This window comes from Lissotriton vulgaris, chromosome 11 (assembly GCF_964263255.1).
Source record: "Lissotriton vulgaris chromosome 11, aLisVul1.2, whole genome shotgun sequence".
NCBI lineage: Eukaryota > Metazoa > Chordata > Amphibia > Caudata > Salamandridae > Lissotriton > Lissotriton vulgaris.
The window spans coordinates 734,265,065-734,282,288 of NC_141699.1; the positions used below are offsets into that span (position 1 = coordinate 734,265,065).

General features: G+C 41.1%; 2 protein-coding genes across 2 annotated transcripts in view; one reads left to right on the forward strand and one right to left on the reverse strand.

Annotated features, from left to right (window-relative positions):
- Window positions 1-17,224, reverse strand: part of GIGYF2 (GRB10 interacting GYF protein 2) — a 1,722,773-nt gene that overhangs the window by 1,267,952 nt on the left and 437,597 nt on the right. The gene's annotated exons all lie outside the window — the stretch shown is intronic.
- KCNJ13 (potassium inwardly rectifying channel subfamily J member 13) lies at window positions 1,973-14,106 on the forward strand. Its single transcript, XM_086943851.1, has 3 exons — window positions 1,973-2,110; window positions 3,641-4,132; window positions 13,360-14,106. Exons 2-3 carry the CDS (start codon window positions 3,667-3,669, stop codon window positions 13,977-13,979), a joined length of 1,086 nt encoding a protein of 361 aa, XP_086799977.1. The 5' UTR covers window positions 1,973-2,110; window positions 3,641-3,666; the 3' UTR covers window positions 13,980-14,106.

Consider the following 17,224-nt stretch of genomic DNA (forward strand, 5'->3'; position numbering starts at 1 on the left):
ATCTATGTAATGGATAGACATGTATCATACTCCGTCTCAAATGGGTAACAACTCCAACATCACCAAGTTGAAGGTACATGGTTGTAAGCAGCAGCTAAAGGAATACTTCAGTAGTCTGGAGTGAACCCCCTACACAAAATAAACAACGTATTTCCCACCTGGCCTTTATATAGGAAGGCAGGATTTACTCCAAAGCCTGCTGTAACAGTACACGTCTCGATTTCAATAAACTTCTAAGTAGGAAGATGATGATGTAATACTACACATACAGAATGGTGCAAAGGCACTATGCCCAATTGTCCACCATGAAAAAATATACAGTACAACCCAAACCTTCAATCAGACCGGAAAGTAGTAAGGTATCTATTAGACCGTGCAGTAATGAAAGTCTAGGCAGAATGTGTTGCACCATCTTGTCTCTACAACATTTTCTGGCATTCCCCAATTCCACTTAGGGTGCACTCCATATATATTTTTTTATAATCCATCAGCAGAGCACAAGACTATGTTGGTTTGTGGGCACACTCAAAGTGTACCCAACAATTAGTGGGAAAACAGTGGTTGCCCTCATAAAAAAAGACTAAGAAGAGACAGCTATTACCAGATGCGGTTTCACTGAACAACACATACCTTTCTAACTTTACCTCTGCGATTTCAAACTAGGTGGAAATCCTTCACTTAGCCCCGATATACAAGGTGTTCACGTTTGGCCTTACTGGGCCTTGCTTGGAATCCTGGATGATTGACATTTCCCTAGACAGAACAGGAGGAGGAAAAAAGTGCAGAGTGAAGGAGGAGGGATAATTGAAGTAGATAGGCAAGACATGTGGAGGTTCTTAAAACAGAAAGAAAAAGAAATGTGTCTATAGGGGCATGGTGGTGGGAGAGCTTTAGGGATAGAGAAGGAAAGGTGGAAGAGATGGGGCACAGTAGTGTCCCTGTGCCACGTTGTGTAACAAATCAAGGGATATAGTAAAGAAACTGCGCTCCTTATATCAGGTAAAACTTACTTCCCAATGCAAAGTGACTATTTTGTCAATAGTTCACTAGGTACTGTGCACCCGTTTCTGCATATTAATTTGTTAGAATAACAAATAACCACCAATGATGGGGCCCACCAGCACTGGATTCTTTCAAGACTTCAGATAAAGGCTAGTCTTTAGAGTGTCCCAGTGAGATAACCTTTTGCATACATGAAAAGATAGAAATTGACCTTTTCAGGACATGCTATAACAATGTACAGCACAAGTAACAAAAACAGACTAATTACAGAACTCAGTTGTTAAATTGCAGTTACACCCTTGCTTCTTTCTTGATGTGTCATCTCCATCTTGACTTATAAGTACATAGTTGTGCAAGAGGGTGTAAAATGAAACAGCAACATAAGACTATGTACAATGTTTGCAGAGTTCGAATATTTTAACAGGGATAAAGTGTATATTGGGCATTGCTATGATTTAAAGATCTGTCATCAGTTTCACTGCTGGGGCTAGTTTCTTGAGATTTGACACTGCATGTATTTTGTTTTCTCCATTAAAGCTGTGGCGTGACACAGGCACCAAAGGCAAACATCTAGTTGGCTATAGCATGTGAACGAGAACAGCATTATAGTGGGGAAGCTGGGTAACCACATCAGCTCCTTTGGATACTGGTTGTTGCCGATGTATGAATAGATCCCTACTGAGCAACTGCTTCATGGTGTATTAATGTTCTTATATTTAATTCTTTCAGACTGTTTCAGCGTTGGCCGTTTGGGCTTTCTACCATATGTACACGGTTTCAAACGTTAGATGGTCAGTCACAAATCGCTTCATCCAAAGACGCGTAGAAGCTCTGCTATATCCAGAGGAAATGTGATCTCTTTTTGAGAGCCTCAAGCATCACCTTGAAGAAAAATCGACTGAGTACAAGAATACTATTTGGACAGAAAAAAGGAGCACAAGAGTGAAAGCTCTACAGCTACCCAAAGAAAGATAATTCACATTAAACTGGGCAGTCAGCTGAAGTCAAGAGCATTGTGCTCAGTCTGCAAGCGTTACCGTGCATCAGATGTCACGTTGCTGTGCATGAAATTCAAAGGACGATAAGAACCAAAATAGCGGAGCACTCTGTAAGTGTAATTTTTCTTTCTACACATAAAAAAGGCTACTAGCTGCAAGTGATAAAAGTTTTACTAAGAGTTTTGGTATGAGTGTTAAGTTATTAAGGAGACTTATCTTGTGAATCACTTGGAGATTGACAGTTGGTACATTTTGTCCTCAGTCCCCAAAAGATACATGCAAATTCTTAGTAATAATGTCTTCTTCAGGGACAGGCAGCAATAAAAACAGGTCTCATGAAAAGAAGTCTCAGTGGGTCAGACAGTAGAAGGCAAGAACCTTTTCTTAGGTCTTGCAAGAGTCATGGAGGCACCATTTGGGTCTTAAGCAGCAGAAAGCACAGGATCACTTGAGTTTTATTGATTTGCTGTAGGTACAGGGTTAAGAATCACCTCCATGCTAAATTCACGGACAAAGGCACACAGGATTCCTACACAGGCTCGGCATGCTTGTACTGCAGACAGAAGTATGTGTAAATGTAAAAAATATCTCTTGTCACACATGCAGCATATAGTACGGAACACTGATGCATGGTGGTAGTAGTTGGCATAAGTCTCAACAAGACCAATTTATTATTAAGCTGTGGCAGATTGAGACTCCTCTTGGCACAAAGGCAATGATACATGTCTCATGTAGACGCAACCTTGGAAACAGGCTCTTATGGGTACGAATTTCATCAGATTTGTGTGGGTGGAGAACGTTGTAGATCTAATCTTAGTGTTCTGTTGCATGGCTGGCACTAACAACTGAAATATTCATTGATACATTTGTGGTGAAAGATAACCTAGTATCAGCCTGAAAAACTTCCATTTGTTTACAGAAAGTGTTAACAATGGACAGTATGAAGACACCGCTTGGAGAATTCTGCGATAACTGTGGACTGGGATATTACAGCCAATTTATAGCTCAGTGATAATTATAAATGTTAAAACTTCCTTAGGTGATGTTTAGTGGCTGCTGCACATCTCCCAGGGAGTATGGAAGAAATAATAGCCACTCTTGTTTTGAGTTTGGGGCAATAACCATTGGTAAGATGCAGTATCCTTTTGTCTTCAGTAATACTGTACTACAGTCGTTCTCGGTCTAGGGACCCCTGAGGGTCTGTTACACTAACTCAGGGGGTCCGTGACTGCTTAGAAAATGAAATTTTAACAGATTAATAAAGAATTTTTAAAGAAGCAGAGTGTAAAACGAAACATTTCCTAAATTTACTTTTGAAATTTGAGGCTAAAAATTAAGCTGGTGATATTGTCTTATGGTTCAAATGATCAAAATTGCTTAGGCCGAGGTTCCTAGTATCCAATAATGATTTATTGGGGGTCGCCGGATTCCAATGATGATTCATTGGGGGTCCTCGGAACCCCTCAATGATTATGTGGGAGTCCACAGAAATTAAAAGGTAAAGAATCACAGATTAACTGTATTTAGGATCCAATTCCTAGAACTCAGGACATTATATATGAAATGTTGTCTAGTGGAAGTTGAGGGCAATAGCTACAACTGAAATAAATGACTTAAAGACTGCACTTTTTCTCTTGCAGAGTTGATACAAGGGAAAACAGACAAGATGGATGGCATGAACAGTAAAACCTATGCCTCATCTCTCCTGCCGCTGAGAAGTCACAGACTAGTCACAAAGGATGGGCGCAGCTTGCTACGAGTTGATGTCACCCAAGGCCGAAGCATGGCATATTTGCGGGATATCTGGGGGGTCCTTTTGGACATGCGCTGGCGGTGGATGATGGTTGCCTTCTCTGCATCATTTCTCCTCCACTGGTTGGTTTTTGCCATTTTCTGGTACCTGCTGGCAGAGATGAATGGGGATCTTGAAGTGGACCACGACACCCCACCAGAGAACCACACCATATGTGTCAAGTACATAACCAGCTTTACTGCTGCATTTTCCTTCTCCCTGGAGACACAGCTCACCATTGGCTATGGTACTATGTTCCCCAGCGCCGACTGCCCCAGCGCCATTGCTCTATTAGCTCTGGAGATGCTCTTGGGGCTCATGCTGGAGGCTTTCGTCACAGGTAAAATAAATAAATTTACTGGTGGGAGGATGGGGGGGGGGGTGGAAGAATGGGGGGGGTGGGGGTAGAGACATTTGTCACAAGTAAAGATGACTTTACACCCAGTTCATAACACAGCTCATGAGTTAGATCATGGCAAAAACCTTTGTGAAGTCGCTTTCTGTTCACAAAATTTCTTTGAGAGGCCCAAAATGTATGTAGTATATTAAGGCATCTTCTAGGATTCAGGTATCCAAACAGAGACATGTTACTATATGGCAGATTACATATGCTCCTAGAATTACAAGTTTCTAAACGCATCCCATTTAAAAGAAGTCAAGAAAGTCTTAGGAGTTCCATTGTGAATCTATCAGCGGAACCCTTACAGTGGTGCAGTTGACAAAGCTATGCTAGAGCATTCTTCCAATGTTGATATTTAATGGCCATATTTATTTCGATTTTACAAAAAAGCAAAATAAACACGGTCACATGGACATTAAAACACTCTGCAAAAACAGTAACATTTATATTGTAGTAACTCTTGAGCTCCTGGTCCCACAATCTCCACTTAAGACTTGTAAATGTCTGCCTCCATGTGGGAGGAGAAAAGCGGTCACAGCCTTAAGAAAGAGGAGCTTAGCATTCTAGGCACTTGAGTCCTCTACCTCATGTTCCAGCCTTGCCCTCAAGATGCCTAGTGACTTGGTAAGTTCACTCATTTTCTGTCATACAGAACCGAGTACTACAGATCAAACCTAAAATTGAGGGCAGGCAGGTGAAGCAAGCAAGCTGCAGGGTTAATAGCACAAAAGTCACTGAGTTAAGCAGTGTGAGCAAAATACATGCTAACGCCCTTCCTTCAGACTTGAATGCGAGCATACATTCTACCCTGGCAGAAAGCTCTGTGTGCAATAGAGAATATAGAGGCCTGTTAAGAGCTTTTCAGAACAGTTATACAGTCTATACTACATGCAATAATCACACCATTAAGTATGGTTGTGTGGTAGGTGCAAGGTCATCAAATACCAAATAACCCCACACACACTAATCTACAAAAGAAAGTCTAATTTTTGTTTCCTGGTTGTAACTTACAAGTATATTTATAGGAGATCATTGCTTTGTGAAGTGAAATACTATGAAGGCACAGTACATCAGTTTTTGCAGACGTGTACATCAGAAACCGTGAGTTTGTGAGTTTGTGTGTGGGTTTATTTGGTATTTGGTCACCGTGACCCTATCACAAAACAGCACATAATAGAGAGATGGCCACATGTAGCATAGCTAAAGGAGTTTATTAGCCAGAGACATTGATGTCCTGACAAAGGCCACTGACCCACTGGAAACAAGGCGAAATGGCTTAAACATGTTGCCATTTATGAGGATGAAAAGGTAACTGGTAGGCCTTCTTTGTCATCCACTTTCAGTATTAAACTCTATCAGGACATCCAATAACAAAGACATATTTAGCAGCCCTAGACGATATTAACAGTTTATTTATTTTTTATTTTTTTACTCTGGCGATTGACAACTCTTTGGGATTACTAATTAAGAGAAAAACAACGTTGCTCCCATGTAATATGATAAAGAACAACTTGGACTCAATTCGGCCAATGGTATGGGATGCCTAATGATGAAGCTTGCCACATTTTAGGAGGGTGAGGGGCTTACATTTCCAAGCGATAGCTCTGCTTGAGTAGGCATGGTAGTGTTCTGAGGAAACTAGCCTTTCATTTGTGGTCTGAAGTGTGTTGGTAGAACGAAGGCCTAGGCAATTTTTCCTCTCCTCATTTAATTGTGAATGAGAACTTCTGGAAAGGATAACATTTATTTGCCATGGCTGTAGATTTTATTGTGCTCCAATTCTATTCAAAGATTCACAACAACAGTTTTCCAGTTGTAGTTTTAGTTATACCTGCGAAACATCATGTTTAAACAGGAAGCTGTTCAATGGTGGGGTAATTAGAGTTGGCTCAAGTTAAAATAGTCTGGATTATTGTTACTGCGATTCAGGCCTTATCCTTTAAGGCAATATATAGGTAACATGCCATTAACACAGTTGAAAACAATCCATTTCAGATTCATGGTGGAAATATTACCCAACTGAGGTCACTCTATTCTGCTACAAAAACTTCACAATAAGGCTTTACTAAGTATAGAGACCAGCACATCTATAATCACTGGGGTTTGCGTTATCTAGGCATCATTACCCTACTTGCTAAAGGATTCCCCTCCAAATTTGGTTGCTAACCTGCAGGCGGTATAATTCCTCTACTTAATCGGATTTCTTTCTAGGGTGAGCAGAAGCATTTTCCAATGTTCACATCCGCAGTCAAGTTAGTAACATACTTGATCCCAGACTATATGCGTCTGTTCCCATCCAAGGACAGGGCCCCATACTTTAAGATTATTCTAGAAATGTTAGTTGAAGAACCTCAGCTTTTGAGGCCTTTGCCTTTCAAGCAACATTCTTGCATCCTTAAGTAACAATCAAGGGTTTATTCCAGATGTCAGAGAATGTTATCAGAATGCTGCAAATTGTCTGGACTGTGAATTAGGCTAAATGTAAACATAACTCATCCCTTGGGTACGACTGAAACAATATTGTTAGACGGCAAGGGAATCCCAACCAGGGACTCAGCCCTCCCTCATACACCATTAATCGTGCCCTGAAAATTTCAAATTTAACAATGCTTTAAAAAAATTAATCTGGCCCTCTCTTGCAGATTAGGCTCTTTATGTGAATCACAGAAAGTCAAGTTAATCCTCTATTCAAGTGTTGCCCCATACAAAGAAACAATGACCTTTCTTTGTCATCGAGCAATACACTGTAGAGAAATCCTTCAGAGAACATCTAAAATGTGCCACTAAACTCTGAAGGAATTCTACTTTTAAACCTTCCCACATTTTCTAACAGTGCACCAAATCGGACACAAATCGACCACCATCAAAATCCCAGAGCCACCCTTAAATTTTAATCCCACGCCCTGTTTATCATATTTTGTGCAAAAGGTAGAGTGGGGTTCCAACAATCTTTGTAAGAGAGACAAACTCAACAAAATACATGACCCTTGAGATCTAAAACGCCCAGCCTCCATCTCCCAGAAATCGATTTGACTTCCCCTACAAAACATGGATATTTTTTAGCCCAAATAAATTTCACAATTGAGGACTTGAGTTTTTTTTGTAAAGAAAGTAAGGGATGTTTCCTTTTCCCACTTTCGCTTCCCTCTCTTGAGGGCAATACATAGGCCCATCAAGGCTGCAAACGCCATAGATCATAAATGCCTACCCAACGTGTAAATGCCTAACCATATATAATGTACGCCAACTGTAACCCCAATGGTGTTATAAAATGACCAGTACTGCCTTTATTCTCTCTGTTCTGATTATGTAAAAAATAAAAATTTCTCTAATAAAATCGTTTGAAATTAAAAAAACAAAAGAAAGTAAGGGATGCCTCGCATAGATATATTAAACAGGGCCAGGGAGAACCAACCTTTTCACCAAATGTATCCTGCCAAAAATAATCATGGGCAATTTACAACACATAGTATTCATGGTTCTTTAAAACAAGGGTTTATAATTCAGTGCATACTCCAATGAACATCCAGTCAAGACCTCCCGCCCCCCAAACATTCAACCAGAGAAAGTTTGTCACTAATTGCAAAGACAGGTGAAACAAGGCCTCTATCATCTGCAATACTACAAGCACTTTAATTCTGGTGATGCTGATAGAGTACTCTGCATCCATGTTACATCCTTAAATGTGTGCTAAAATGTCCTCAGTACGGGGAGGTACAGTGCAAGATAAAGCATTACACCATCAGGGTAAAGGCTGTTTTGAAGTACATTAAGAAGACAAACTGTATCTTAGATGTCCCCAAACTCCACTTTCATCATAGCAAAAGACTCAAACAAAACAATAAAAATTGGGGGCAGAGGCCAATTTTACTGGGCTGCCCAAGATTTCAATTACTCCAGCATGAGAGCCACTGAAGAAGAGCTAGGCAGTTGTGCCTTCATACATTTTTGCCACCAACCTCGCGTAAGTACATAAGAGCACTGAAACGATGCAAAATAAACTGTAAAGTCTTGGAACGTCTCCAAGGTGCTGCATGAATGTTACGTTCACTAGGAAGAATACTGGGTAAGCTGGCAAAAAGCCAAGGGCAGTATGGCAACATTTCAAAGCCATATAAAAGAAGTAGTGCAAACTCATCATAACATTAAAAATGGAGAATGCTAAAACTACAGGTGGCAATCACCAACTAGTAATGTAATACTAGGGAAGTCTGATTAAGCTGCAACTGAAATATGTGTAACACCTTTAAGGTCACTGTGTTTTTACTACTAGGTTACTCCCAGCTTCCTCCTGTTCTATTGTAAAGGCAGATGAAAAGAAGCAATATAATAAGTCAACAATAATTCAGGTGGTAATGGAATCGCTCACATTCCTCTGTCAGTGCACCTACTTTCGAATTGAAGTGGCACTGGGTGCACCCGCAAACAAACCATAACCCTAAGTCTAAAAACAATCTCCATGGTTTCCTCACCGCATGCACAGATGTTTTATTTATTTATTTATTTTGGAACACATTTTATTGAGTTATACGATAGAATCAAACATGTAAGATGCAACAAATAAGAGATAACAGTCCTGCCGGCCTCACCCCCACCCCACATCCATCTACAAAAGAAGTTCAAAAAAATAAATGGAATACATCTCAGTTATATAACCCATATTCATAGATAGATCAGTGCGGTACAGTTTCTTTTGGGCCGTGAAATATCTGAATTTCATCTTCCAGAAGCTGGTGATTTTGATGGACTGGCGCTAATTCAATCCCCATATAATCTGCCCTTCTCTTCCAAATCTTTGGGTGTTTTGGGGCATCCCTTAACATTTCACACAGCAATTCTCCATGCCCATAGAGTGGTCTGTACCCTTTTTCCAGACTGATAATGAGGGGCTACTGCTTTCCATTCTTTAGCTGTGTCACGTTTAGCGAGCGTCAGTCCCAGGCCTAGGATGGAGATCTTCTATTTATACCCACCCACATCATCCATAAAATGGAGGAGGGCCAACCACAGAATGGTTTTTGACCAACATAGGATCTGGGTGCCATAGATGTCAGACAATTATTCCACTATCAGGATACAGTGCCTGTCGTTCAGCATTTATTTTTATTTTGCTCACATCTCGCAAAAGTACACCAACCTTATTGCCACATGTGAAACATAATGTAGTTAGGAACCCTGGCACTAAAGAAAGCCCCATACCCAGTTAGGTCTTATCAGAAGGGATGAAACATTACACTGGGTGGGAGATATTCGCCTGAAATTGTATTAATACTAACAAGCAACCAGAATACATTTGCAAAGTCAGCTAGTAGGTAACGTTAATTGGTCCTACTCCCCTTTCTTGCCTCTCCATTTTATTATGACACTCAATAGATAGTGTGATTGTTCTGTCTCACCGTAGAATCAGCTGTAAATCATACAAGCTCCCTCTATTGAATCGGTGAAACCACTTGTGATGATACCCACAAACAAGTGAGGAGTGGGCCCTATGATTAATCATACCATCTTCAGGTGGGCAAACGCCCAGCATCGTATAACTCGGCCCAGCTACACTCTGGCTCTTTAAGAGTCTGAAACACCACACTTTCATACAGGAGCATTCATATTAAAGTGTCAGGGTTCCAATCCCACCTAGAGAATTGATGGTTTATCACCTTTAACTAGAAAGGATGTATTCTAGCTGGTTGTATGAAAGAACCACGAATGCCTTTACAATGCAGGCTTAACAAAAGTCTTTTCAACGCAGGTCTTTACCACGCAAAGTTTTACCACGCATATACCTTTACAACGCAAATGTAAGTATCTTGCCGATATGTATAAAGCATGCCCATATATATATTTCAAAAGAACCGTTATGCTTCCGGAACTCCGAAATTATAACAGCGCCACTCCAAAGGATAGCACAATTATACTTTATTGCGTCGCTGTTATTTCGGAGTTCTGGAAGCATAACTGTTCTTTTGAAATAACGTGGTAGTCGTCACCGCTGCTGGCACGGCGTCGCTTTGGGAGGAGGATCAGCGAAGCATGACGTAGTGTTTACACACACACACACACCTACCTATATACCCACATGTATACACCCACATATACACGCGCCATATCAACCCAAACTCCTAAACCCTACCCACCGCAAACCCCAATGCCTAAAAATACCCTTGCCACCCAAATATCCTTACCTACTCAAAACCTTAAAAATACCCTTACCCACCCAAATACTCCTATCCACCCTAATCCTTAAAAACGCCTCTGCCCCCCAAATACCCCTACCGACCCTAAATCCTAAAATACACCCTTGCCCTATAACTCCGCCCAGCTACGCTCTGGATATATATTATATATAATATTTTCCTGCGAAATACTTACATTTTCGTTGTGAAGGCATGCATGGTTAAGGTATACACGTGATAACATTTTGCATTGTAAAGACTTGTGCATTGTTAAGGATGCGTGGTAATGGTATTAAGTGGTAATGGTATTGCGTGTTAACGGTCACGTTGTAAAGGATGGCTCCAATTCTAGCCATCTGTTCACTCACTCTACCCAACAGTAGTTTATGGTTTAATAGAAGCCTCATTTTTTTCAGGGTACACTAATTTCATCAAAACTGGGAGGTGTCTCCGCTATTGGCCAGTTAAAACACATTTTTCCATCCCATGGTCAGATTTGTCACAAGGAGCACACACATACCAATCTGAAAGCCACACACGCACAAGCCAATCAAAATTCTCATAATGAATGTAAAAGTCATTAGTAAAGAAAGTGTTGAAATGCTAGAAGATCTGCATCAATGAACAATACAAAACAAGTACATATTGGCAAAGCCAATAGGTCTGGTCATCCAAGCCTGTGATGTGTTTTATTTCTGTAATCATATGCAATAAGCATTAACATTTTTAAAGTAATACAATGAAAAAATGATCCAGTCCAAAGGGGGTGGAGGTGCCTCGTGCAAAAATACATACTTAAACCTTGACAAAGCCAATAGGCCTATGTTTAATGTGAAAACAAAGGCAAGGGCATGAAGAGTTATTTCATGTCCTAAGAAATTAAATCCAGACCTACTGGTTTTGTCAATGCTTGACCGAAGTGGTGGAAATAGTGATGCTGGTGGTGTGATTTTTAGTGGCAGATTTAGTAATGGTATTGGTACTGTGGTAGAAGGGTTTTTTGCTGGTAGTGTGGTGTAGGTGTTATTTCGATTAATAGAATAATGGTGGTGAAGGCATAGGTGGTGTTGGTATTGGTAACAGTGTGATGTTGGCACTACAAGTGCTTTGGTATACGTGGTAGTGTAGTATAGGTGGTTATTATCAAGTGTCCACATATCACGTCTAAATCATTATGATTTTTCTTAATCATAGTGACACATCCAGACCACACGACAGACTCCGATGTGATTAACAAAGAACAATTAGAGGCCATGGTGCAGGATGCAAGACACAAAACATTTATGTGACAGAAAGCACGGTGGAAGGGGGGGGTGTACATTTTGAAGTAAAATGTTCACTCATGCATTGCCAGGCAAGCAATCCACAGTATGGTGGAATGATATACCTAACAGCCAAAAGCATATGGTGGTAAAAGAACAATCTTGTAAATTGATTTAAGATGCGACTGACAATGTCCCAAGGCTCAGATGCAGGTCCAAAAAGCCAGTGGCAAAAAGGGAGGGGAAATTATCACAAAGCTTCCGATGTATATTGTAAGCAAAAGGTCTTGTAGTCAGATGCACTGTTAAACCATATCTTAAGAATGACTCGCCTCAAAAACTGCATTGCCAGTGCACTATTGGTTCCACCATGTCCAGCCTACGATGCAACAGCCAAGGGTGGGCAGAATCACAGTCTTCTTAAAAGGCCAGTCACATCCCTGCCTCCACCAACAGTAGTTGGCACTAAACCACAAGAAATATCTATATGCTGCACACCAGAAACAGTGTCTATGCCACCAGTCACTACATACAACAGTACAGACAGCCACCACTAATGTCAAATAACCTCGGGTCTAGAACACTATGAAACTTGTACTCACAAACCAATGCAATAAGCAGGGAGAGACATTTAGAACAACTATTTTCTACCTACTTATGAAATAGCCAATAGATCTAAAACAGTCGAACGGATGCTACATATTAAATACATTTTTGCTAGTTGTCATAGTATTTTGAAAGTTGTGTTTCAATGCAACAGCCTTATGCAATGAGACAATTTTGGATAAGCATATTTGCCAAAATACCACTTTGCCACTGGAACAGGTATTTACAGTTCCCGCATAACATTTTCTAGGAAATAATGAAGAGCCAAACCCAGAGTAAAACTGCAGAAATCAATCTAGGCCCAGTTAGAATCTGAAGTGTTCAGGGGGAACTGTTCTTGGCAACAGAAAAAAGGGAAAATAGGACATCTGCCAAAGACTGTGGCATTTAATGTATGACGTCAACGGGTCATGCATAACGGTCCCAACCCTGATGCCAAAAGTTTCAAATGAAAACAAACAATTCAAGTTTGACAGTCTACCACAGGCAAAAGAGATATTTTAAGCTTGTGGCTTTGTTAATACCACAAGTTGAAGCTAGATTTATATTATTAAAGTGTTCCAGGCACCACACTTTAGCAACAGGAATATAGAACATGCATGTTCGAATAACACAAAAAATAGGAAATTATGTTTTGGTGTATTATGTGGTTTCCTTGAAAGCTGTGTGTGTGTCTAGCTGAAATCACAGGCACACTAGTAGGGATGCTCGTCATTATCCAATTTTTTGGTAATCTATGCAATCATTTCTTTCTAGAAAACCGATCCCTTTCGATTTTAAGTGCCAGTGTTTTCCTGAAACTGGCCAAAAATGTAATTGAGAGACTAGCATTCAAGACAGTGCGCACAACATAGCCGTAATGGTTAGTCTGTTATGTTGGTAGACTAATAGTTGAGGGTTCTAGGTTATTACGCTCGCTCAATGAAGGGAAACCAAGAGGACTATCTACGGTAACAGGGTGTTGATAGGTCTGGGTGCCTTCAGCAAAGCAAGGTCTGCCAGGCTTATACATTTGCAAGAGTCTGGTGAGAGGAGGAAAGCTAACAGGGGATGGACTATTGTGCATGTCAACGCACATAACTATCTTGCAAGTTAAGCTGTTAACATACCTTTCTCCTCTTTCTCCTAGGTGTATTTGTGGCAAAGATCGCCCGACCCAAGAATCGTGCAAGTTCAATCCGTTTTACGGAATCGGCTGTGGTGGCTCATGTGGATGGGAGGCCCCGTCTCATGTTCCAGGTAGCTAATGCAAGGCCCAGCCCACTAACCGACGTCCGAGTGAGCGCAGTGTTGTATCAGGAGAGTGAGAACAGTCCGCTGCACCAGACCACTGTGGCCTTTCAGATGGACAGCGTTGGTCCAGAGTGTCCCTTCTTCACCTTCCCCCTCATTTATTTTCATCCCATCACACAATCAAGCCCTCTGTTCCCACTGCTCCAGAGGGAAGAGCCCCCTTACTTCGAATTGGTAGTGTTCCTGTCAGCCATACAAGAGAGCTCGGGGGAATCCTGTCAGCAGAGGACCTCCTATCTACATTCAGAAATTCTGTCTGGTCATCGTTTTGCCCCAGTATTAACACGAAGTGCCAAGGGCAAATACCAGATCACAATGGACAACTTTGGAAAGACTATCCCTGAGCCCACAGCCATAATGAATCAAAAAATTGATAGTAGGACTGACCTAGAGTTGTGCATGAACGGACAGCCTGCTGACACGTTCCTCATCTGCGAGACCAACCTTGGAGAATAACTTGTGTAGCAGGCCCATAATGCACCACTGCAGATTATTGTACACAGAGCCCGTGAATGTTCACAGGTAACTCATGACAACCAAGACGTGCAAATTATGCCCCCCACACCACACAACGCTCCAACAACAGGGCTCAAAAGTGGCCATCCAAAACACTGATACACGTTACAGTGAACGTCGGAAAATGTGTGCTACTGACTTTAGCTACATATACCACACACATTCAGGCACAAAGAGAAAGCCAGGAAAAACAGCAATGTGATTCGGACACAACCAAACGTATGAATAAACAAACACAAGCAGGCACACCTAATCAAGCATGCAAACAACCACAAGTTATGAGTGAAAAAACAAAACTTGGTTTGTAAAAAATATATGCACTCTGATGTAATTAATCTGCATGTATGGCCAAAAACAAGCCCAGAGGGGAAAAAAAGGAGGGACGTAGTACCAGACAGATCACAACAAACATGTACACATTTAGGCGCACACAAGCTTGTGTGCATACACATCCATTAAGCGCATAGAAATGCAATCCAATTAGTACACCCAGAAGGAAATTAACAAACCGTGCAGGAGGGAAAACGAGCACCAATTTGGGCGTAAACAGCATTCATAAACAAAAGCACAACCAGGCACTGGAATACAACTAAACATGCAAACACATACAAGCAAGAAAGCAACCACACAACTAGACATTTGCTCACACACTGTGGCCAGATATACAGATCAAGTTATGCACACATAAAATAAGAATTGAGACTAAACTGCAAGGCATAACAAGCCCACGCACAGAAACAGTCAAGAAGGCACAAATGCACAGGCAAGAACATGAACAAAATGACACCGATAAACACTGTACTGGTATTTCTATAGCGCTTTCCATACCCTTGCAATGCCTATATGTATAGTGCTATGCACGTCTAGCAGAATCCTGGACAGCTTTCTGGTGCATCTTCTTAAGAAGGATAGGAGTGTTGAATTGGGCTTCAAACAGTGCATACGTTTGAATGCTGTGGAAAAGCGCGATAGCCGTACATTCAAGAACTATACATGCTTACGGACATATATGGGTTGCAGGAGGAGTGCTTGTCCTTCCCACAGGTCAATGTTTTGTTATGTATGCAGTTTCAGAGACAGAATCCGTCAGGGGGGAAACGGACACCTCCGTATCACCTGCAGTGCAGGGGGCCCCAATCAGGGCCCCAGTCATCTAGAAATAAAAGGTGACCCCTCAGCTTGTCAGCTCGAGGGTATGGGTATTGCGAGGGGCCCCCATCACCATTCCATGGCCCCCTAAGAATTCCTTACACCACTGGAAACCGGTTTCTCCAATAATTTACTGGTCAATACCCAGCAGTGTTACCAGTTTGGTCCCTTCAGACATTTGACAGACCATCCTGTATCGTTTTAGGTCCATTCGATATGGGATACTATACGGCCACCTAGTGCTTGAGCCATGTTTTGGGGAAGAGACAAGTTTGTATTGTATTTCTGAATTCCAGGTGGGTGCAGATCGTCATCATTTTATTCAGTATGATGCTGCAGTCTGCAAGTTTGTACTAGAACGACCTTTCAACTATATATTTCCTGAACAGGAGGATCACTACTAGTGGTTCCATTCTCAATCTAATATTCCTAATTTGGACACAAATTTTGAATTTTGTTTGGTCCTGTATGGTAGTCTGTCTTAGGGACACTGCAAAGTGCTTTGAAGGATATTCGTTTGGGACAGGTAACCAGTGGGGTGCCTTCAGAGCATGGGAAATGTGGTTGCCTGGCTGTCTGCTGTAGAATACATCTTAGTAGGACAGTACACGAACTGCTGATGTTTAGACCCTATGGAGGTAGACTAGGTAGTTCTAACGGTGTTGAGATGTTCTCCTGATGGTTTCAAGATGATGGTGTTAGATACATTGTTGCCCTGTCTTTGAAGTGAGAGTCCATTATCACCCTTAAGTTCTCTACTGCAGTCGATATTTCAGGAGGAGATCCAACCCCCATCAGCCATGTTGTGTTTGGGTTCACAGTTAAGGATTGCGGTTTAAGGCTATTTAGTTTTAGGAGATTTTGCAGCGCAAAGATCTTAACTCCAATGCATTTTGCGAAACCTGAATTCTTGAAGTCTTATGAGTTTTTCCAGTTTAAGGATAATTAGCATCATATTAGCTGTATCCGGTGAGTTTATAAGCTCTGGAAATGGGGCCACTTACAGTTGGAAGAGAAGCAATGCAATAATTGAGCCTTGTGGAATGCATAACTTGTGTGTTAATGGGACATTGGTAGGGAGATGGAGACACAATGTTTTCTGTCTATGAGTCAGAACTGAGTCAATTTTAAGGCAGTGCATTGTATTCCTACTTAGTTTAGTCTGGAGTAGGATCTATTGATCCAAACTATCACGGAGGACAACAAGGATGTCAGCAACCCTTCTGTTTGACTCAACAGTGTTGTGAGTTTATCCTGGATTACAATTAATGCAAATTCAGTACCTCTGCCAGGTTGAAACCCTGTTTTCTGATAAGAGAGTTTGCGTACCCCAGGGACATTTATCTGCAAGAATGTTGCTCCTTCAGTTAGTTTGCCCACAAATTACTCATTTGATATTGATCTGTAATTTGGTGCATCCCCAGGGTGTAGTTTTTTCTTCTTCAGGATCGGCCTGATTTAAAATGTTTTTAAATCTCAAGTCAATTCTACAAATGACTGATTAGTAAATTATCGCTCTTTCCCTCTGGGTGCATAGGTAGATTCAAAAATATACTTAAATGTATATTGGCGGCTAGGGCCAGGAAGCATTCAGCAACGCTGAATGTCTATTAGATGGTCCCTTTCTTTTATAGGCAGAAGGTTAAATGAGAATTGTTTTGGTTGTGTTCACAGTTCGGCCCCGTTTGTAGAGTGGTGATGTTATTGACAGTGTTTGGTAAAAAAAATGGACCTCAAGCTCCTTTGCTTTTTTTTGTGAAATGTTTTGCAAGAGTTGCACAGTTCTCAGTGATGGACACAGCCTAACATGCAATCAGGTTTATGGAATTAGACAATGATTTTGAACAGATATTTAGTAGTAGATTTGTATGCTCTTTGTACTATGTTTTATGCTTCAACATGTGTTTTGAACTACTGCCGTTTAGGTTTTTGATTTTCCATTTTAAGATATTTATGTCTGACTTGAGTCGGCCGGCATTTCATATATGCCGGTGTCTTGTGGCTTAAGGGATGCCCTTTATTAAAGACCACAGTGA